At 24.8% G+C, this 23,934-nt stretch overlaps 1 protein-coding gene across 1 annotated transcript; it reads right to left on the bottom strand.

Moving 5' to 3' along the window:
• Window positions 1-4,504: 4,504 nt before the first annotated feature.
• On the bottom strand, window positions 4,505-11,249 carry LOC112601361 (protein Fer3-like). Its single transcript, XM_025348949.1, has 3 exons — window positions 11,040-11,249; window positions 10,413-10,579; window positions 4,505-5,308 (listed from the first exon to the last, which is right to left on the bottom strand). Exons 1-3 carry the CDS (start codon window positions 11,103-11,105, stop codon window positions 4,936-4,938), a joined length of 606 nt encoding a protein of 201 aa, XP_025204734.1. The 5' UTR covers window positions 11,106-11,249; the 3' UTR covers window positions 4,505-4,935.
• Between the last annotated feature and the right edge of the window lie 12,685 nt (window positions 11,250-23,934).

The following is a 23,934-nucleotide window of genomic DNA, read 5'->3' as shown; positions in this document are numbered from 1 at the left end:
GATGCGTTTTTTATTTTTATTTTTATTATACAGTAATACAGTATTTTTTATAATTTATAAAAATGTAATTGAACAATATGCTAAATGTATTTTGATTATTTACAAATATGCCGATAATTATAATATTATTAAATTATTAAAATTATTAATATTATCAGCCAATTTTTTCAAATTATCATTGGAGTTATTAACTATTGTATTCATCTTTACTTTTCAACAAACATGTTGATTATCTACTTACTATTTTTTTAAATTAGTAAAACTTAATACAAAAAAATATCAATTCATTTAATTTTACAAATTCAATTAGAATAATTCACAGTTATATAGATCTACTCAACCTATAAGATTGACATCAAAGCTGTGTGAAATAAAAACTACTTGTTCTAAATTACTTATTCTAAATTTATTAAAGAATTTAATTATTGTAAAGAAAAGGAGTAATTGGTCACTTTTACTTGTAAGTAATATAAAGGTTCAAAATTTAACATGATGCATAGACCTTATGGCTTATACTAATAGACTAGTCTTTTGCATACATAGAACAGTCATAGATAGAGGAAGCTCTTCATGTTTAACTTGTGACTACACAATATAATATATCACTAACATTGTATTATATATAAGGTATAAACACTAATGTTATACTGTACATCACTCCAGTATGTCTGACCGGATACTACTAGTTACCACAGCTACTCTATAGACAAGGCTAGTCTACTGTATAGTAGTATAGTACGAGGCACAGTATAAGGTCTATAGTATGATGTTAATAAATTAAATGTTAAGTAAATATTATTGTCATCGTTTGATAGAATTAATTATAGTAGCGGTGCATGAATAAAATTATAGGCAAACTTAAATTTTGCATATAACTTTACTCTGAATTTTTGAGTTCAACTTCATAAGGTAATTAATTTAAACTTATAAGAAAATTAATATTTTTATAGTAGTTATCCCGTTAAAACTCCATTCTTTTTCACCTCAAAAAATACACAGATGAAAGGAAAAAGTCTGTTGTATTTATCTCAAGCACTGAGCCAAGTAAATTTATCATACCAACTAGGTACTAAGCAATTTAAGAGTGATTTTTTCCGTTTTTATATTCGATTGATAAATATGAGTGGAATTTTTGTTTTTTAACTTTAATTTTTTCAACATTCATTGATGAATGCAAATATTTGTTAAATTATTTATCTAATATACAATGTTTTGATGCCATAGGTAATTTAAATATTTAATCGAAAACGCCACAAATTTACGATGTACCACACAAATTTACATATATGAACATCATATTAACATCTAGCCATGCAACAGAATTTAAACTACATAGTCTCCACTCTCCAGGCCCTCGAAATGCAGGGATGAGTTGGCTGGGAAGTACGGATGCTCTGGGTGCAGATTGCGTGCTGGTTTAGACACGTGTTGCGTTCTAACGAACACTATAGAAGTGGTTTGCAGAGGTATTTTAGCTTTGCAAAGCGTAGCTAGTAACCTTAATTATCTTGGAATACCAGTAGTTTTTTATTACAAAGCAATGCACGTTGTGTCGTTGTGTCCATAGAAGTGAACGTGAGCTCATTGAATATTAGGTATATGAATATTTTATTTATAATTGGTAACGATGTGCGTATAGACAGTCCTCTATAGTCTATATACGGTTATAGTCACTTAATATAGCAGCCACTAAATAACTTAAGTGAATAGAAAACAAATCTGAAAGGATTAAAATGTCTTTACAGTATTATTTAAACGAATACAAAAAATATAGTTGAAAATAATTTTTCAAAAAATTTAAACAAATTTTTATTTTTCCGTATTATAATTATTAAAGAAATGCCGCGCACCGTCTCTTTCCCTGACGCGCCACCTTTAATTAATTACAAGTTAAAATAATGGGAAACATGTGTTAAAGATAACTAGATCATGTAAACTAAGTAAAAGGTTACTGAAGTTACCTATACAGACATACAGCACATTTCAAGTCCCCTGGATAGCTGGATAAATATCATCTATATAAATAATACCAAATGAGTTTTCTTAAATTTTAAGAAAAAACGAATGATGTTTTTAAGTTAAATTAAAAAAAAAACAATACCTACGATTTTCAAACAATCTTTTTGTTAAACATTATAATTTTATAGCTAGTTGTTAACCTACTATATAAAATTAAGTAAAGTGTAGAATTAAATAGGTAAATTACACGCGTGGGCACAATAATAACAACATGATACCTACGTCAATAAAAAATCTCTGCTTAATACTTTCTAAAAACATTAGAGAAATTGTATAAATACAATAAATCTGTAATCCGTATTTCACAAACCATAGTTATGCAAAAAATTGAATAAAATATAATTGTATAATATATAAAATTAGCAAAATATGGGGTTGTATTATTACCTGTATAATTTAACATTTAGTGCTTGAATTGAAGGGAACGGAGTCATAGGCGTAACTAGACCAATATTTTTGCAGGGATTCAAAAATTTTAGAACTCATAGACAACTAAGAACATAATAAGTACTTATTTTTCTCAATATACAGTATAGCATTAAATATTTTAATTAGGTATTGATAATATTTAATACAAAATAAAAGTAACATTTTAATAAAAAAAAAATGTTTTATTTTTGGGGTGCATAAGTCCCTTGTATAACCTTTTTAATTATAATTTACTTGATATAAGATATTTAAATATTCAGGCACATAGGTTTTTTAATATTTTTTATCTCCCTTCTAATTTTTTTCCTATTCACTGATAATATTGTTAGGTCGACGTATTTATTTTCAATTATTTTATACTACCTCTAAACTATTGTGAAAGTGTTCTCTAATATCACATTTAAAATTATATACATGGTGAAATTTTGTACATATGTATGTTTAACACAATATAAAATTTAATACAAACAAGTAACAACAATAACAACTTATTAACAATAACAGCGTTCAACTTATTTTATTGGTTGTAGAAAATATATAAAAAAAATGTGCATAGGTAATTTTATCTTATCAGCTATGTAAAATTACAAAATGTTTCATCCCGAATTGAAATCACTTTTAATTGAGAAATTAAAATAACTTTATGTTTATTTTTTTTATCACTAATCGGTAATCCACTATATAGATTTAATTACCACGATAAAAATATATTAAATTTTAAATTGATTTTCAAACATTCCTTTGACCCTTTTAAAATTATGTAAATTTTAAATCCGGAGTTCTTGATGTTTTATTTACATACTAAAATTATATAATAATGAATAATATAGTAAACCTCCTAAATTAAATCAAAACATAACCAAATTGAATACTTTAAATGTCAAATATTTAGGTCATTTTACTTATATGACTGAATCACTCAGATAAATAGTACCTAGTAACTACAACTACTATACCTAACATAAAATATTATAGTATAATATAACACATATAACATTCATCATCCATCGATCAACTTTGATTAAGTTGCAATTAGAGACTTTGCAATTTTTCGACACGTTTAATGCTACCATTGATTATAGAATAGACTTATTAAAGAATATAATCAATGATGCTACATATGAGATTTATAATCTCATTTTAGACTTCAGCATTTATGTACCATGTAAAAACAACTATACGTATATCGAAATTCAAAACTCGACAAAAATACAATTAATAGGTAATGAGCATTGGCTATACTTAAAATCGGGTAATATTGTAATAAGTCGTTTTGTTGTAAAGTATAAGGGTTTCGAATAAATCTCGTACTATTTAACAGATTACTGATAAATAAGATTTTAAATTTTTTTTGTCAAAATTTAAATTTAAATTTTTTATAAAAAAGAGTGTCTTCTCGTGTATCATGTGTTTCATATTTTTTTAATGCTGTAAAAACAAACTGATGAATAACATTTAATTAAACTGCTAAGCTTTTAAATAAGATAATCTTATTTTCATACATCGAAAATGTCTAATATAGTAATATCCGATTATTAATTTTTGAAAAACAACAAAATTACTAAATAAATTTTGTAAAAAAATTATATTCTTGTAACTTATTAAGTTTGAAGTGATATTACTTGAAATATATTTCCGATTTCCATCATTTTTATAAAAAATTTTCCCAATTATTTTTAAAAATATTGGTGTCTGAAAATTTTTCACTCTTCTTCTTTTCTTTCTTTTACCCACAAAGTTATGGATCCAAGATTGAATAAATTTTACTATACTCCTAAGGTTTTGACAGACAATAAAAAATATGCATCATTAAAAAATTAATGCACATCGCTTCGCTCTGAATCTAAAATTGTCAGAATAACTTTAAACGCTTTAATTTTTTCATACGTTATAACCTTTATAATTTTAATAACGAAAATAACACAAATCATATTTTACAATAACTTATAAATGTATACAGTGTATCCGCATAATCACGAATATTTTGAATAATTATATTATAGTAATTTATAATATAATCTAAACCTATATATATATATATATATACACACACGATTATAGGGGGTAATACGGGTGACTTTTTTTGAAATATTGATTTTAATATCAAAATTACTATGGTATTTTTTCCAAGTAGGTATATTGAAAAAAGTATAGGTATTATATAATAAAAAATATTTTTAATATTTATTTTGCCATTCCCGTAATATCGTATAACTAGAGGAAAAGGTTGATAGTTTGCCGAGCAATAACGTTAAATTATAATTGTAATAATACATCGGCGATAGGTCAGATCGATTTCACACTCGCCGCAGATAATATATAATGCGAATAATCGTAGATTTCTCACGGGCGGTCGAAATGCATAAAAATCATATCATTAGAATATAATGTGTAGGTACATATTGCACTGAATGTTATGCAGCTTCCGAGCATTGCGCGTCCGTGCAAAGGAGTGGCTCACGGAATATCCTTACACCTATCCCTCATCTAGACGGGCGGAATCAACGAGTACGGCGCGTAGGGAATGTCGTGGTGTTGGGGCGGCAGAGCGTACGCCGCGGACGCGGGCGACTGGACAGTGTCGCCGCCTCCACCTGGCGACGGGGTCGACTGCAGCAGCTCGGTCATGAACCCGATGTATGTGATGGCCAACCTGAGCGTTTCGATCCGGGAAAGCCGCTTTTCGTACGCGAACGTGGGCACTTTGCGCCGGAGCTTGTCGAACGCCTCGTTCAGGTTGTACATGCGCCTGCGCTCGCGTATGTTAGCCGCGCGCCGTTGCGCCAGCGTAGCCACCCGCCGCCGGATTTTCTTCGACGACGCCATTGATGACGACTTTTGCGAACTTCCGCCGCCGCCCCTGAAACGAACACAATAATAATACTATAATTTCGTCCGAATCGATTTTTAATAAAACACAAAACGGCCGATGCCGCGCATAAATGCAACGTTATATTCAATCAAAGTTTTTAATATATAATATGATTACATTTTATTACTATTTTACAAAGAAAATATTTGTATTTAGTGGCATTCTGTATCCCTCCTATACCTACCTAGTACCTACAGTATTCACAATACATAAAAGACATTGTTCATTTTTTTTTTTTTTTTTTTTTATAAATAATCAATAAAAAAAATTAAATGACCGAAAACCTCTCAATTGTAAATTAATTTTCTTATAAAAGACAACATTTTAAATATTAATATAAAAATATAGTATAAAATCTATGTATAGGAAATTTGACGTCAACCTAAATATGGCACAATCTTATAATGAAGGTTGGGCAATTAGTAAAACTATCTCATATTTTCAAATATCCAATTGTTTAAACATTGGAAACGTGAATTCGTAATTAAGTGGAAGCATATATCAAGTATGGCTTTTAAATTTGAAAACATTTTTAATAAAAAACTATATAAACAATACATTTCAATTGAAAACTATATTTTTAGTAAATCTAACCACTCAAAAACGGATCTTTTCGTTTTCGGTGTACCAACAGAAAATGTACTGAGAGTTTTAGTGAATTTTCCTACCATGGATGAAATATTATCTTTATTACCAAATAATAATAAACATAATCATGATTCACGAACCATTTATAGATCATAATTTAGTTATTTAGTGTGTTAGAACTCCCGTCAAAAGGAAAGCGGAAGTAAATGTATATACAAGACCAAATAAGATAATACGTAAGAAAATTCATACTAATTTCGTTTTTAAGGAAATAATTATCCATGATGACATTAAATTGTTGAGAAAAAGTGCATATAGGTTATAAAAATTAAAAACAAAAAATATTTTGACAAAATTCCTAAAACTTCTAATAAAACGTTTAACCAACTGTTTAAAACTTAAGTCAATATTATAATTAATAATGAACAGCTATTTATTTTGTTTCGTCAATTGAGAAAAAAAATTATTTTGTTTGCATGTACCTGTTAAAAGTTAAAATATCTTTGTGAATCTGGAAACGTTTTCGGTGATAGGATATTTAGTTAAACTCCTAATTACTTTTATTAATTGTGTACAATATACACTTCCGGACAATCCTAAGTCTGTTAAAATGAATTGATAAAATACAGTATCCCAGTCAATAAAGACTGAGTAATGGCAAATTTTTAATTTGAGTATATAAAAATGCTAAAATTGAAATGTGACTGGTAGTTGATTTTATGATTTTTTTCTTATTAAAATTAAAAAAGTACATATAATCTTCAGTATTACGATTTACTACTAGCAAATTATGATGGACGTATAGTATATGTTCCATTTGTATTGATGAATATTTTATTAAAACATATTAATTCTAATGGAATTAAATATTAAATTGTTTAAATATCTTTAATAATACCTTTCATAGAAATATATGTAGAATTAAACAGTTGAAATAAATGGGAAATTTTTTTTTAAAACACTTAAACTAAAACTATGATTTACTTTTGATATTTTACCATCTATAAGAATCAAAGAAAACTTACTCATTAAACTATCGAGTGTCAATTGGATGAATGTATTAAATTTTAATTCAATGATTTATCATCATTATTCATTGTACACGAAAAACTATCTTGAGCGAAAATGATCAGTTAGCCTTTATACTAAGTACATTTCAAGATAAGTTTTTTGATATTTTTACTTAAGTAGTTTATTATACTATTAGTTTATTTCTGTGTGTTGATTTAATTATTGTAAAAAACACGATATTAATTTTATTTATTATTATTAATACTTAACTATTATCTATTATAGTGATAAATATTTATACCATATTATATTATCGTTATTAAATTTTGTGTAAATATACGACCATACGTAAAGCAGTGTGAATAAGTTCATAGTATAAATTAAAATATCTTAAAATTAATCTAAATATTTTTTAAATAAATATAAATTCGTAATAAAACTAAAAGTTTTAAGTTTCACAAATAATGTTTTTAAATTACATCAAAATAATGAACTTATTATAATGTGGTATTCATTATTTAAATTTGAACTTTAAATATCTATAAAAAATAAATGTGTATATATTTAAACAAATATAGGTAATATATGATATTTTATATTTTTCAGTTTCAAAATAGGATAATATTGAATTCGATTTTCAAACATAACTATAAAAATTGAAGATGTTACAAATTTTTATCAACAAAATAATTTTTGCAATTTTCGAGATTTTCACAAAATTTGTTGAAATTTTAACTTTAAATACATATAATAATCGTCTGTGAATTTCTATTAATAGCAACTTATAAAGAATCTTGAAATACATTATTAAAAACTTTAATTTAGCATATAATTTTATCGATGAACAAAATAAACTAAAAATTTTAATTATCTACGCTTTACAAAAAGCTTAAAAAGAGTCATTATATTTTTAAATTTATATCATGCATGAAAAATATTTATATTAATATTTTAATGAACATTTCATGTTTTTATGGTAATTTTTTTTAGTTATAGCAAAATAAGGAAATTAATTTGTCGAAAACTGATTTAGCGTAGAAATCTCTGTTATTTTTAAATTTTTATTTTTTATTCAACGATAACTAAGAAAAAAATCAAGGAATTTTTTACATTTAACTCCCTAAAGAATCAATTTAAAATAAAATTAACCCCTAAATTGAATAATGTTTACTGCCCTAAAATGTAATAACTTACAAAAAATATATATTAATAAGTATATTTTATGATATATATATATATTGCTACTATAGTAATTTATTTTAATATTATAATAATACGGTAAAATTGTTTAATTTTTAGAGAATCTTGCATTTATTATAATACATATTATTATTTATAATAGTATATATTTATACAAGTTATTATTATTTTTATTAACTTTTGAGTTAATATCATTTTATAGAGTAAATATAAATACAGAGTAAATTGTATAAATATATAATAAATTATATGCATATAATAGCTTCAAATTGTTTTTAAATTATAACAAAATTATTAAAATCTTTATTCTCCATTTACACGTCTAATTTTGTCAAAATTTGAACTTCAAATGTCTATAAAAATATATGCTTTCAATATTTTCAAACTTTTTGGTTTTTAAATAAAATATAAAAGGGTAAGCGAAGAACGTTGTATTCAATTTTCAAGCCTTATACCTATAAAAATTGAACATTTTATAATTTTTTAACTATGAATTCAAAATAATTTACAAATGTTGACGATTTTGACAAATTTTGTCAATTACAAATGAAATTAGTAATAATATAGGTAAATATTGTAGTACATAGGTTTAAAATATAAATACAGTAATAATGCCATAAGTGCCTAGTATATTAATGTATAAATTTGCTTATTATGTACAATGTACAGTCTAAAGAAATTATATGAATATGATATACACATGAATAATTTCTATAAACATACAGATTTTTAATTCATTAAATTCTACTTATGTATTACATAATTAAATTTTTTAAGGTTTTATTATAATTATATAGAATAGGTATAGAAATATCGAATAATTTTAAACATTTAATAAAGTGGTAATATAGATTATAAAAGTATATATCTATCATCTCTGTAGAACGTATCTATGTGGTTTTCTTCTTATCTCATTTATGTGTTATAGTCATATTTCATATTAATATACTTGTGTGTTTTTATTTTTTAATTTGTTTAATTTAAAATTATTCATGAATTTCAAGTATTGAATATGTTATATAGTCAAAATATTAAAAAAAAACAAATTTTAGTGATAATTTATTACTAATTTAATTATTCAAGTAAAAATACTTGATTCAGAACTTTAAACGATAAAGTGGTATCAATGGAATAATGGAATTATTGGATACATCTTGAAACATGTAAACTAAGGTCCAATATCTACATACAATTTATACACACTCTACTTACATAATTTTACTAAATGACTCAACTGTATAAGATTATAAATATTTAATATAATATAGGTAGGTATTTTTATAAGACATTTTATGTTTATAATTTAGACGTCGTATGTTAAAGTTTTGATCTTATTATCTCCTCCTTAAAAATGATGACATTAAAATAATCCTTTAGTTTATGAACTTTATAAAAATTAAAAATGAATATTTTATTTTATTTTTTATTTTTTAGTTTTCTATAGAAATTTAGTTTTATTTTATTATATAATCATTTTCCTATACTACTATTTTTATCATATTAAATTTTGTGTATATTTAAGTCTAAAACAATGAATTAAACAAGCTACTATAAATTTAAAATAACCAAGTAGGTATGAAGTATAGTAAAATTGGTTCTAGCTATATATACATTGCTTATGTTCAATTATGGTATTATTTTAGCTTATGATTTCGATTTTTAAACATCTGTTTATTCCAAATTATGATGTATAGTTCATGAAAATAAAATAATTTTATATTTTTAAGTTATTATGACTATCACTCTAATCTTTTAAGCATGATAGCAAAAATTAAATAAAATTCATAAAATATGGATAAAAAATAATCTTGTGTTTAAAGATACAATTTTTATATGATAAAACATGATCATGTCTCTAAACTGAAAAAAACGATGGAATATGATTTTAAGTTATGAACACTCGACAGTGGACAATAGCCAATAATGCTGACGACCTTTTAATATCTAAAAAATTGCCAACCACAGAAATAGATTATGATACGTCTTTACTCCCACCCTTTTAAATACATTCTTGTTTACCTAATAATTTATATAAATTAAAAACAATTTTCAATATATATTCAATACTGTTTTAAAAGTTTTTCGTGTATGGCGTATTTGAGATGAGAACATAGCGCAATATACTATAGTCACCTAGATTTATTTTTAAATTTGAATCATTTTATCAATCATATAATATGCATTACATACATGAAGAGAAACACTATATTTTTCCATAAAATTAACACAAAAAATAGTATAATTCAATAGCCGAAAAATGTATTATATAGATTAATAAATAATGATATATTACCTGGGTATAGCATTTTGAGTTATACTCTGTTGCTGAGCATGGTTATGCGGATTTGGCCACATTTGAGATACTGTAGACGAGTGTTGGTGAATGTGGTGGTGGTGTAAATGATGATGGTGATGATAAAGGTGAGCATCCGGCCAACATTCATCATAACTTTGACTATCCTATTAATGTGTAATATATATAAATATATATGGTATTATTATGATAATAAATTATAATATTATACATTTATAATTAATTCAGCTAGACCAGCTATAGTACAAAATTATCTACTTAATTAATAAGCAAGTTAATCATTACTACTATATTATTACATAAATACATTTATAAAATAACTAAGAGCATATAATTTTAATAAAACTCTTAAAAACTTATTGAAATTAAAAAAAAAAAAAAGAAGAATAAATTGTTAATATAATATGAGAAGAATTGAATTTAGTGTTCTTGCCTTAAGTTAAGATATAAAAGTCGGCATATATGATATCTCATAATTAGTGACGATTCTTATTAAAATTTAATATAAAAAAATTTAACTGGAAAAGTTTTAGAAATATTTTTTTTTTCATATTAAGAGCTGTATTAATTATTATTCTAGATATTTGATAAAAATTGTGTACTTACTGTATTTGTCAAACTTGAATCCCAAGTGGGTGTATGGCCCGTAGTTGCGAATCCGTTGCTCATCATTGTGCAGTACTTTTGAATATGAGAGCAAGTACATCGAGTTTATCGGGGGCGTATTTCCCCTTTTGTAAAAGCTTGATATTGGTCCATCAAATCAGCCAATGGTGACGCAAGCAGATGTTGGTTCGTTTCAACCCTCTAGCTATACTGAAATATTATTTTGTATGATTCTGTACAAAATCATAAAAAATTCCAACTAAATGCCTTACTTAAGTTGTTAATAATCAAAAAAAACTATATATATACATATAACGTTTTTGGTATATTTTAGTAAATACCTACGACTAACCTACTGCATAAAATATAAATAAATATAAAATTTAAAAAAAAGATATTTTTGTTATAATGTATACCTTTATTATCTGTTATTTAGATATTTATATTAAATTAAATACATATGTCATACAAAATAAATGAATAACAATTAAATACAAACATATTTTAACATATTTATATTAACAGTTGACTGTTGTTAGAAGTACATGGAGAAAAAAAATTCAACTTATTAAAGATTTTGAGTTATCAAAAATGTATTTATTTTTTTAAAGTTTACATTAAAAAAGTAATAAAAATATACATACTTACATATCATTATTTTCAAAGAATTGGTTTAAGGTTAATTGTATAAGCTAATCATTTTAGATTAAAATATATCAAATTATTTTATGAATTTAAAATATTTATAAAAAGCTTAAATTTAGTTTAAATATATTTAAAAATTTATTGACTACAGAAAATGATAACTTAAGTAACCGTAATATATTTCAAGTTTCTATGCCTAATAATTTTCGAATTAAAACAAAACTGAAACTGTTATTTTACGTGGTAATATTTATTTTTGTCAAAATTTGAACCTAAATCGTTCACAAAAAATGTATATGTTAATAAGGAGTTTATATTCAGTTTGACGACATATAGATTTGTTGATAAAAAACCTGCATTTAATGGTGTTTTTAAGAATGTCCACTAATTCACCAACAACAAAGTTATGTGCTACGTGGTTCTTAGCATAACAATAAAAATATAATGCAATTGTAATTTGTGAATTTATTTTATTTATCTTATTATTTTAGTTAACCATTAGAAAAGTATAGTAGCTACATTAAATCAAGCAGTTAATCGTCCCCGGGTCAATATTTATAAATGTACTTATAAATAAGGTTTAAAACCCGCATCAAAACATTCAAAACTCTAAACTGCAAACTGCAGTAAACTATATTGCAAAAATTACTTAATTAATTGCCTATAATAAACAAAAATTAGACATTAAGTCATCAATGACTTAACAAGAATCAAATTGGGAAGAAATAAATCTACAAAACCAACTATAAAAAGTTATAGCAAATTTACAATTACCGTATTATACGATGTATAAATTATAAATGGTAAGTATGCATATTTAAATTCAAAAATTGTATATTCTGAGCAGAGAAACGATTGGTATTGATTTTACAAAAGGTGTATTTGTGTGTGTGTGTGTGTGTGTGTGTGTGTGTGCATGATAGCCGACAAGTAGAAGAAAAAAGTTTCTATTTTCAACTTAGCGGTCGGATTTGGATAGCAAATTGGATTTAGTTTATATTAAAGGCCAAAACTAAAAATTCTCGATACTTTTTTTTATAAATGGAAAAAAACAAAAAAAAAAATTAAGGAAAAACGGAAATTTTTAAGCAAATTTAATATTATTATTAAATTGATTGATTTTTATTCATGACTGCCTTAAAAATGTTACGTATATCATTAATGAATAAATAAATAAACAGAATGAAATTTAAAAAATATGTAGATTAATTTTAAGGTATTACCTATAAATACCAATTTAGAATACTATTAACTTATTCACATTGTTGTATGATAAAATGGTATCAACTCAAAAATTAAAAAGATAAAGTATTACAATTTCAGAAAAAATAAATTTCTCAAAAATATGAAGTTAAAGATATTTGTCATTTAAAAAAGTTTTAAAAAAAAACTATAACGTGATAAAAATAAAACTAAGAAAAAATTATATTGTATTTTCAAAAATAATAGGACTTTGAATTATGTCACGAAAATGTTTTTATATTATTTATAAAACATTAACCAATAAACTTACAACTTCGATATAATGATGCTTTACTGTTAATTATTTATTATATCTTTAAAGAGTGAAAAATACAATAAATATTTCGATTTGCAGAAATGTAGACTCGTAGCTGAACTTGATATTTAAATTTAAAAAAAAAATGCTTAGAAACATAATGTTATAATTTTTTTTTAGAGTTTTAGGATTTCTTTATATTTTTATAATTTAAAAAATAAAAATAAAATCTACGTAATAAGCAATAATTCATTATAGGGAGTTTACGCAATTGGTCATATACAATTGGTCGTGGTAAAATTGGTTGGCTGAAAATGATCGTTTGATAAATTGATCGAAGTATATTTTTGTTACAAAACATGAATATTGGTTTAAGAATGTTATATATAGGTACAAATGGATAATAATTATTATTATACGTTTTGCGATAATAAGTTAAATAACAGAGAGTACAAATTTAAACTATCTGGCTAAATCATATGAAAATGGCGCAATATTGTATCGGAGCAGAATCCCTTGAAAACAGAAGAAATATAATGACACTGCTGAGAGGATAAATACTCGTACAATATGTAAAACATTTAATAATAGAACATTTAATTAATGAATATATATCAACAGGGATAGCTCATAACTTATAATACTTTTCACATATATTATTTTTTATAACTTATAATTTTACACGTATTACTAAATATTCTTTCAGGAAAAATTACAAAAAAATATTATTTTTATATAATATACATATTATTTTGAAAACAACCAATTTTATCACGACCAAATTCATACGACCAATTGACTGTACTCCTATTAGAGGTATAAAATATGTTAAACATTTTTAGACAACGTAAACAATGAAACTTATCGATATATTTTAGCAAAAAAAGTAATTTCGTTTATTACAACAGTAGTTGATATTATGATGACTTATGATGTATGAGTTATATAATATACAAATCCTTCTTTTAACTCTGTATATATATAAAATCATATATTAAGCGCTAGCAAATTATTTAATTTGTTACGGCATCAGTCGTGTGTCGAAACGCATGTCAAATTTAATAAATATTTTGCTAAATGAGGGTATTCGCACTAAGCCTCCCTACATATTTTGATTTGTTCAATAACACTGTAGCCCTCCGTTTAACCGCGTGTTATGATATACGATTAGCATTACACCCCTAGTTGACTCCAGTAGCATCTGCCGTATCCTTTTTCATATATTGTTTCTATCAAGTGTATTATAGTATCCCTTCATATGTTTTTTACGGAATAATGGATATTATTAAATAAAATTAACTAAACTAGAATACTAATTCTCAATAATTTTTGAAAATTTTTAGCATTTTAATAATTAATGTCATAAATCATAATATACCTATAGCTATTTATAACTTATTAATGCATGTCATAAGTATTATTGTGTATATGTTGTGTTAAATACTTAAAATATTTCATAAGCCTAACAACTGAAAGTTCCAGTAAACATTTTAAATTTAACTAAAATAAAATTAAAAATATACGTATTCCAATGATAGTTTCAAAATATTATTTATATATATTTATAAATATCGCTAGCCATTCACTTGTTTGTTACCATAGCTAAATGATATCATATAAAACAGTATCACGCTTGAAGTTATTAATTCCCCTCTTGCCAATATTCACGGTCTATTGTTATTTGTTATATTGTGTTGCCTTTATTAATTTTATTAAAATAATGCAATGCACCGTGATCTCAATATTTAATATTTAGTTGAGCGTAGAACGATATTGTTATGCGCCCATACAAAAATAATAAATATTTATGACATCAATGACTACATTTTACGCCTCAATAATATTTTAATAGTATCTTTATATTTTCTTTAATATAATATTTTTATTTAGTATTACATTGTTAAATAACACGTGCTTAAAGCTTAAATTAAAAAGTATCTAACTGAATAAATATATCAAAATATAAGTAAGACTATGTACTAATGTACTATAACTATATAAGAAGGTACTTTATTCTTAAATATAATATTTCCTATTTAGTATTTACATAGTTTACATTATTTTTATCCAAAAAACTGATAAGAATATTAATAAATATACAATTCTAATATCTAAATAGTCATTAGCGCTTTTTGTTAAAAAAAATACTTGATTTCGAAATGCTAAATTATTATTGTGCATCAATTATATAATTTTTTTTACAAAAATTGGTACTCATTTTTATAATTAAATATTTTTAAGCTATGTAGGCTTTAAGACATGAGTCAATGAAATTAATGGAATAGTTTTATACTTAAACTAAATTTATTTGCCGAAAAATAAAATTGATAAAAATAAATATTTCCAATAATTCTATCATTCAATTATAATCCATTATAATAGTGTTCTTTAAGTACCTACTTTAGAATATTTCTATTTAATAATAATTATTTGATTTGTTTGGTTGTTCTCCGATGAGAATGAATTAAACATTTCAATTTGTAAGTATAAATCAGAAATAAATATTAATCATTCATGTAGTACGTTATAATATTAATTGTTGATAAATTAATGGTACCTATCTATATGTATAGTAGGTATATAAAAGTAAATCACTGAAATAACTTCAAAGGTTTTTAATGGTTTTTATTTTTAAATTTATCTAATTAGTAATTATCTTACATTCTTACAATTGAAATTAATTCATGCTTAAATATCCTTTCGAAAAATTTCTCTAATTATTTTACATCCTATTATTATTTATTAGAGATGCTTGGTCTAACTTTTTAAACAAAACTTCCAAAAAAAAAAGTGTTTATAGAAAATACAGGTATAAAGTTAATACTTTCATAAAACTATCTCTTCGCTTAGAATACAAAACTAAAGTTTGAAAAAAATGTATAACAATAAAAATTTTTAAATGATTATAAATGTATCATTATCACCGATTATTACTGTTATACAATATAAATAACAGCTTTATAACCTGTTGAAAGTATAAGTATTTTTATTTATAATTATTTTGTATATAATTATTCACCTATCACTTATCAGTTTTAATATTTTGGTATGTATTGATATAATCTATAATTTGGTTTCTTGCGTGATTTTTTTGCGATACAAATTTAACTATTTAAATTTCAACTTGAAGGAACCTTTGGGCTTTGATGAGTAAACACGTGATAGACAATCAGTAAATATTATGATTTTATAATTCCGTTCATGTAAACATTAAACAAACTCGAGGCTATTTACTTTGCAAATGCGTGATTAAATCAACTACAGGTGTTATGCGTAAATAATCACGTGCAAAATATTTTATATTAATGATGAAAAATATCATGATTCATGTTACATAAATGAATAAACATGTGCCAATTAAACAGAAATTAGATAATAGTAATACACTATTAATAATGGATTATAATTATAAAAAAAAATAAATAATAAATCAGCTCGGTGTGTTTGTATAGTTTATTGCGTAGTAAATTGATGCAATTTAAATTATACGTAAAATATAATTAGATATTATTGTAACAAAGTAGTTATCAATCAAAAATGTATAATTTTTTAAGAATAAAATAAGAGCAATATATGAATATACTATGAGGAACAATATTGATTATTAGTGTTCTGTTATCTATTTTCAATTTTAAAATGATAAAGATTAGATGATAATTTATTCGAAGATTATTCATACACTTAAAAGATCTGAAGATATTATAGTTACCGTTAACGTATTTTATACATATACAATAAAATTATAACTCATATACCCTATATAGTAAAAAAATGAACAAAGTAAGAAGTCTTACTTATACTTGTAGAATGTAGATTATTGCATCTATATATCACTTGTATAATATATGTATTATAATTACATACATACTTAATTAAAATTTTTAATTTTTCTTTTGAACATTTTTTATTATAGTATTATTATAATTATAATTATAATTATTATTATTATTCGTATTTAGTAAAACTCATCAAACATTCAACGCAATCGATTTACTCTGAAATAAGTATAACTACAAACAAGATAGGCTAAGTGAATAATGTGGATACAGCCTAATCGTTTAAATGTATATAAACAAATAGAATGAATAGTATACCTATACTAGAGTATTTGTGAAATCATGCCATAGCCAGGATGATTCACCAAGCATGATCACTCACTTTTTTCTACAATAATGCAATTGTTTAAAATCTAATTATTGGTATTCTTAAATACATAGATATTACTTAAAGGTTGTTAACTTAACCTTTTAAAAGATTTTTTATATCATTTGAGGAGTATCATATGGAGATATAAACTTTGTTTTTCAAACAAGAATCCTCATTTCTACTGTAAATAATTTAGCATATAATAATTGTCCTTTAAATGTTGACGTATTAGGTTAAAAAAAACGTACGAGTAATTTTTGAGTTATTTTAACTTTATATACTAATAGGATTATATGGGTTTATGTTAATAGGTTTGAAAGATATGAGGGCTAAGATACTTAAAAACTTAGGCGGCATTACTTTATCATAATTTATAATTTACAAAAATAGTCCAAGTTTAATATGTATGATATTTTATATATTTAATACTTTTTAAACCATTTTTAAAAATTTTAATTTTAAGTTTTATAAGCTTTATTGTTTCTAGTAAATATTAATATAAGTATTTGGTGAATATATCAAATATCTTATAAATATACTTATTCATTTTTAAATTACAATAAAATAACAAAATCGATTTTTATTTCAATAACTCGTGTTACATAAATATTCTCATTTTTCCTTATTATTTTTTAGTTATTCTGCCATTACTTGTCACCAGAAATCCGAAAACTTTCTTTTAAAATTGAAGATTAAAGCTTTTTACTACTTCAAAGAATAATAACAGATACTCAAAAAAAAAAAAAAAAAAAAAACACACACACACACATATCATTGTAAAACGAAAACATTCACTGCTTCGCTTAGAATCTAAAATATTAATAATAATTACTATAATAATTAGTTATAAGTAATAACTAATAAGAAATAACCTATTATTTTATTGTAGTCAGAAATACGAAAAATGGCGAGACACGGGCACACGGTGCAGACTATGAACTATTATAGTTATGCATCAATAGTTAGTGGTGCACATCTATCAGTTTTATGTCGCTAGTTATTGTATTTTTAATTATTAGATACTACTTTTTTTTTTTGCTTTCTATTGTTAGTAATAATATTCTATGATAGTGTAAAAACATTTATATATTAGTAAATTTAGGTTTTAAGCTTTTTTAATTTCCCTTAACCTCGATTTTCTGTCAACGAGTGTTATTACCACAATATCATACATAATAAATTATTTTTTTACGATTTACTTCAAAAAAATGTCTGAACATGCCACTAACTAGTTATCGCCATGTATTTATGTATATTATACTATGATACATGTAATCCTAATATAAATAAATAATTTAGGTTAGGTAATAAATAGTTTTCTAAGTTTTCTTTAACTATAATACTCCAGTAATTAATAACACACGATCGTACTTTATCCTTATTTTTTTTATCACAGCTTATATAGATACCTACTAACCTACAAAATAATATAAATTTTTTTATAATTTTTATACAAAAAATCAATTTTAAGTGAGATATAAAAGCATATGTTAATATGTTATCGAAAATTGTTAATACCTACGCCGTAGAATTCATATTAAAGACAAAAAACTCAGCGATGGTAGGTCAGGGACTAATTATTAGATTATACTTACTGATTATTATATTGTACTTGATATTAAATTATGTGCACGCAAGTGTTTACAGAATACCATGCACCTGTCATGCCACGAAATGGTGCAATTCCTTTATGAATTATACACATAGTAATTTAGTAAAAGGATAAGAATAAGTTTAAACATTACAAACAACATATTTGTTACTTTCGTTGCAATCGTTTTATCAAACAAGCGCTAATAATGAAATTATGGAAATGCACAATAATTGTTAATTAATTCAATAAATTATAACCTATACTCTTTCCTTTTAAAAGTTTTGTTTACAAATGTATATCGTATTAAATCGTATAGTATAATATGTTTTAAATGATTAGGTTATACATATAAATTAATTTAAGTAATTAATTTTTGATTGATAATTTCAATAGATTTTTTAAAGAAATAGTATTATTAGTATTTTATTGCTTATTTATTTATTATGTAGGTACAAGATACAAAAATATTTGTATACAATTTATGAAAAAACACAATTTAACAATAGAAATCCGATTTTTAAAAACTTATACTATTTTAAATTAGAAAATTTTATTTAAAATAACTTACCATGTGTTGAGAATAATATCAATTCTCCCCCTACTTAAATAAGCTTTAGATCAATTACTAGTGTTAATTCAAATTGTTGAACATACACTAGGTTAATTGATAGAGAAGAGGTACATATTTTACTAAACTTAAACTACCGTAAGTATTGACAAAAAACCCAAAGTACACGGCAATTAGAAAAAAAAATTGTGTGGAGTATAAACATAGACAATTAAAGTATTGAAGAAAATCCGTCATCTGGAAAAAATTCTTGTTTAAAATATGCGATATAAACTATAGTGCACTAGAAAAAAGTTAAAAATTTTCAATAATAAATCTATACATGTGATATTTTTTTGAAATTTTGTGTGTATAAATATGTAAATGTTCAATAATATTTTCACATAAAAATTCAGGCCTTTCTAAAAAATCACTTTAATTTTTAACAATAATTTCAATAATACCATCAATATTATTAAATATATTTTTCTGTACAGCCATAAAACAGTTATGCTCCTAATTATTGATTATAATAAATAATAGCCCGCTACCCAGTATCAGCAGTGGTTACCGGAAAAATCCCGATATTCTGCTACTGAGTAACACTAATTATATGTTATGTAACATTTTACAGCTATGGGTATACATAAATCATCAATCACCTTATTCGAATTTTTTTTATTATTATTATTCAAAAAGGTAATTAAATTAATTCAAGATAGAAATCCTGATAATTATATCATTTCAAACACTATAATGTTACGTGATCATTTGATAAAATATAATTGCTTATTAAAATGTAATGGAAATATTTTGGAATGAAAATAACTTTTTTTATCTATTTAAAATAAGTACTTACATAGCATATAACTTGAATTACAATACAAAATTATTGATTTATCTATCTCTTTAAAGCTGTAAACTCATTATTGTTTGAAGAACTCTGTAAATTGTATAATAAATATTTATTATAGATAATATGTAAAATCTTGTGTCAATGCACAAAACATTAACATTCAAACGACTATTAAATATAATTCTCACAACGTTTAATCTAATATAATAATTATATTTTATGTACCTATATAATATGCCTTACTGTTATAAGACTCTATGAAGACAAACCATCACATAATATACGTATTATTATAATAGTACATACGGTCATATTCAATTCTATATTTAATTGACTAAGTCAACATAAATTAATACTTCGAATTTATTTTATGTACCATTGGCGGAAACGTCGGTTTCACTATAATTAATATAGGTTCGTGTAAATCACATGATAATATTGAGTATTGACGCACTTATATATATTATAAATTAATTTAATTTTTAACTGGTTTTCATGAAAAAATATTTTAAATCAGATTCACTACGAGTTACGACAGACATAAAAAAGGTGTATAATATATTATAAACGATTACATACGTATAATTTACATGATTAAGAAATGCCCCATTACTATAGATCCAAAACTTGTCGTTCTCGCATAGTATACATGCAACCACAACTAAATTAATCGGAACTAAATATGTTAGGTTTTAATATAATTGTTTAATTGACTATGATGACTGATGAGTAACATAATTTATGAAAGATTGAAAGTAAACAGAAGTCGGTAAAAGACCTTTTCTGTTGCAAAGTTTAATACTCTTACATTTGGCGGCATTTTTTATTTTCAGCTGCCTACACTGTCATCGTTCCAAGCTTATGCAATTTTCCTTGTTTCTTATCACACTTATTATCAATCGTAAGGAAAACGATCGAATTTATAATACCCTATATTTTTAATTAATAAGAAAACGCCACTACGTCGGGTGGTACGGATAGTGCTCAGTACGTCACTCGTCGGGTCATCGGGTCTATTCAAATTTTTTTTATTTTCCCAGTTTGTGTCATCGGCCACAGTTCTTTTTACAAAAATACTATTAATTCTCGTGCGTATTGTTCCATTTTATAGTTCAAATAACGACAACGATGACGATATCTCCACACGATAAACGTGTCGCGATCGTCATACTGCAGTACAATTGTTACTGTTGGACTTCGGACGTCGAATTGTCTCGTTTTAAACGCGTGTGTAATTGGTTGTTATAATTGTTAACAACACCGACACGCGGCGGCCGTCCGGGTTCGCGCAATCGACGATTGCTGCAGTGCGCAATAAACAGCATTTAATAATCGCTATTAATTAGTGTTCACGCGTTACGCATTCGTTTTCCTTTCCGCTGCACCAACGTTCGTTTTGTTTACTTATTGTTTGCCGTTCTACATAGACAACGGGTTATAGGCAGTGGGGAACGTGCAACCAGTCCACTCGAGTCGTACATATTCCCTTCCCCACCGTGCACAGTTACTTAAAACCGTATAAATATTTCCGCTCGTTACCCGACGAGCACCAGTATCAGTCGACGATTGTTCATAGACGCAAACGGTTACGAGTGCAAAGGTATTCTTCAAGTCGTGTGTTTTCGTTGTATGGGTAAGTATCGACCATAATAATAGTAATAATATTATAAGTATTGTAACGTAATACGCTTGAGCTGTGGCGATTATGGCCATGGCGCAATGCGTCGGTTGTAAACTTATAACTGCAAACATTTTGATTATGATTTTATCGAACTCGGCATAGCAAAATATGATAATTTTACTCTAGGTACGTGTTGACCACCATGTCATACCTACCTAATTATGCGATTATGGAAATATGTCAGATGAATCGCGTAGATGCAAGTCGTTTTTACTCGCACTCGTTTCCGCCATCTACTAACAACTATATTGTCCACCAAATCCGTTTCATAGTATGATTTCCATACAGTTCAATTCCCATGACCGTGTGTAACAATAATATATTAAAATTTTAATTGACAGGTAGGTACAATATGTACCGCGGTCACGGACGTACATAACTGTGTCAATGTTTCTACCTGTATTTTACCTCTGAAAGTTAGGAAAGTGTGGAATTGAGTGAGTCCGAATTCCTTGGCCCAATTATGAATTATGTCTACAATTTGGATTTTGATATTCTTGTACCATGATCCATAATCCTGCACTTTCCAGTGCCATTTATTGTTGTTCACCACAATAATTGTCGATTTGTGCACGCCTTTCGATATTTATGTAATTATCGTATGTGACGTATGATATTGATTAATTTCTTTGAATTTAACCCGTACCCACACCATCAACTATATTATTATCGAACTATTACAATTTTCAATTAATAATTATTGCATCCTACGAGTTTCAAAACTGTTGTGTTGTGTTGAAACGATTATGACGTTCAGTTTTATATCTACTACAAAATATGGTTACGAACTGTGTTGACTATTAACTCAATAAAAGTATACTTTATCAATGCTATTACGGATCATTGATATAATAATATTCATAATATATCATTCTAAGTATTAAATTTCATAAACTCCGCAGTAATTTTATAAAATTATGTTAGAATTTAATCGCATTTTTCCTTAGTTTTTTCTCCGAAATATTAACAAAAATAAAGTTCATGACACCTAATTTATCTCTGACTATTATTAATTCCCAAATAATTTTAAAGTGAACAATTTAATTTTGTTTAATATTTTAATGAATCATGTCATTAATAGATTTAATTATGAGTGTTATTATTAATATTGATTATTTTTTAATTGTTTGGTATAGTTTTAATTTTTATTGCATATCTGATTCAAACGTATACAAATTTAAAACTATGTTTCTGAAATTATTATAAATTGTTAATTTATTGTTTTCATCACTGAATTAGTATTACGTCATGAGTCATCGTATAAAATTCTATTTACAAAACATTTTTTTTTTTTTTTTATCTAAAATTTAAAAAAATATATTATAAGCAGTAATATAGGCAACACTGATTGTTATAAAAAAAAAAAATTTATTGCTTTTTTTATTTTTTGAACAATTTAAGTACCTACCTATAAAATGATTTATATTCCAAGTGTATTATAAAATGTTTTTGTAAATTATTTATATAATAATTACATAATGATAAATGAGTGTTTTAACGTATAACTTCATAACACATCAATATATTTTATTATGTTAAGATCATTTTATTTTTTATTAAATATATAGATTACATAAAATATGTTAGACTGTTGAATGTATATATTTAATGCAAACAATAATATTCCAATTACAGTCAGACATTATTTATTTTTTCTGAAGCCAAATTTTGAGAATCTTTTTTCTTTCATTACTATGATTAAATGAACATGCAGGTGTTAGTTTAATTCACTTTTCATTTTTAAAAACTTATTAATTAAATCTATATGTAGTTAAACATTTATTTTATTTATGTTTAAAGAGCGTGAGAAAAAATTACTAGAAGTAGAAGGACCTGTTGGCGCTGCAGAAGACAGCTGCTACAGGGATGAATCCAGCTACATACCAACAGTCGGTAGATGGGGAAATGAATGGCCGAGTTGACTCGAA

The sequence above is a fragment of the Melanaphis sacchari genome, unplaced genomic scaffold (genome assembly GCF_002803265.2).
Source record: "Melanaphis sacchari strain LSU unplaced genomic scaffold, SCAv2.0 Contig77_pilon_pilon, whole genome shotgun sequence".
NCBI lineage: Eukaryota > Metazoa > Arthropoda > Insecta > Hemiptera > Aphididae > Melanaphis > Melanaphis sacchari.
This window is presented reverse-complemented; position numbering and strand designations above follow the sequence as displayed.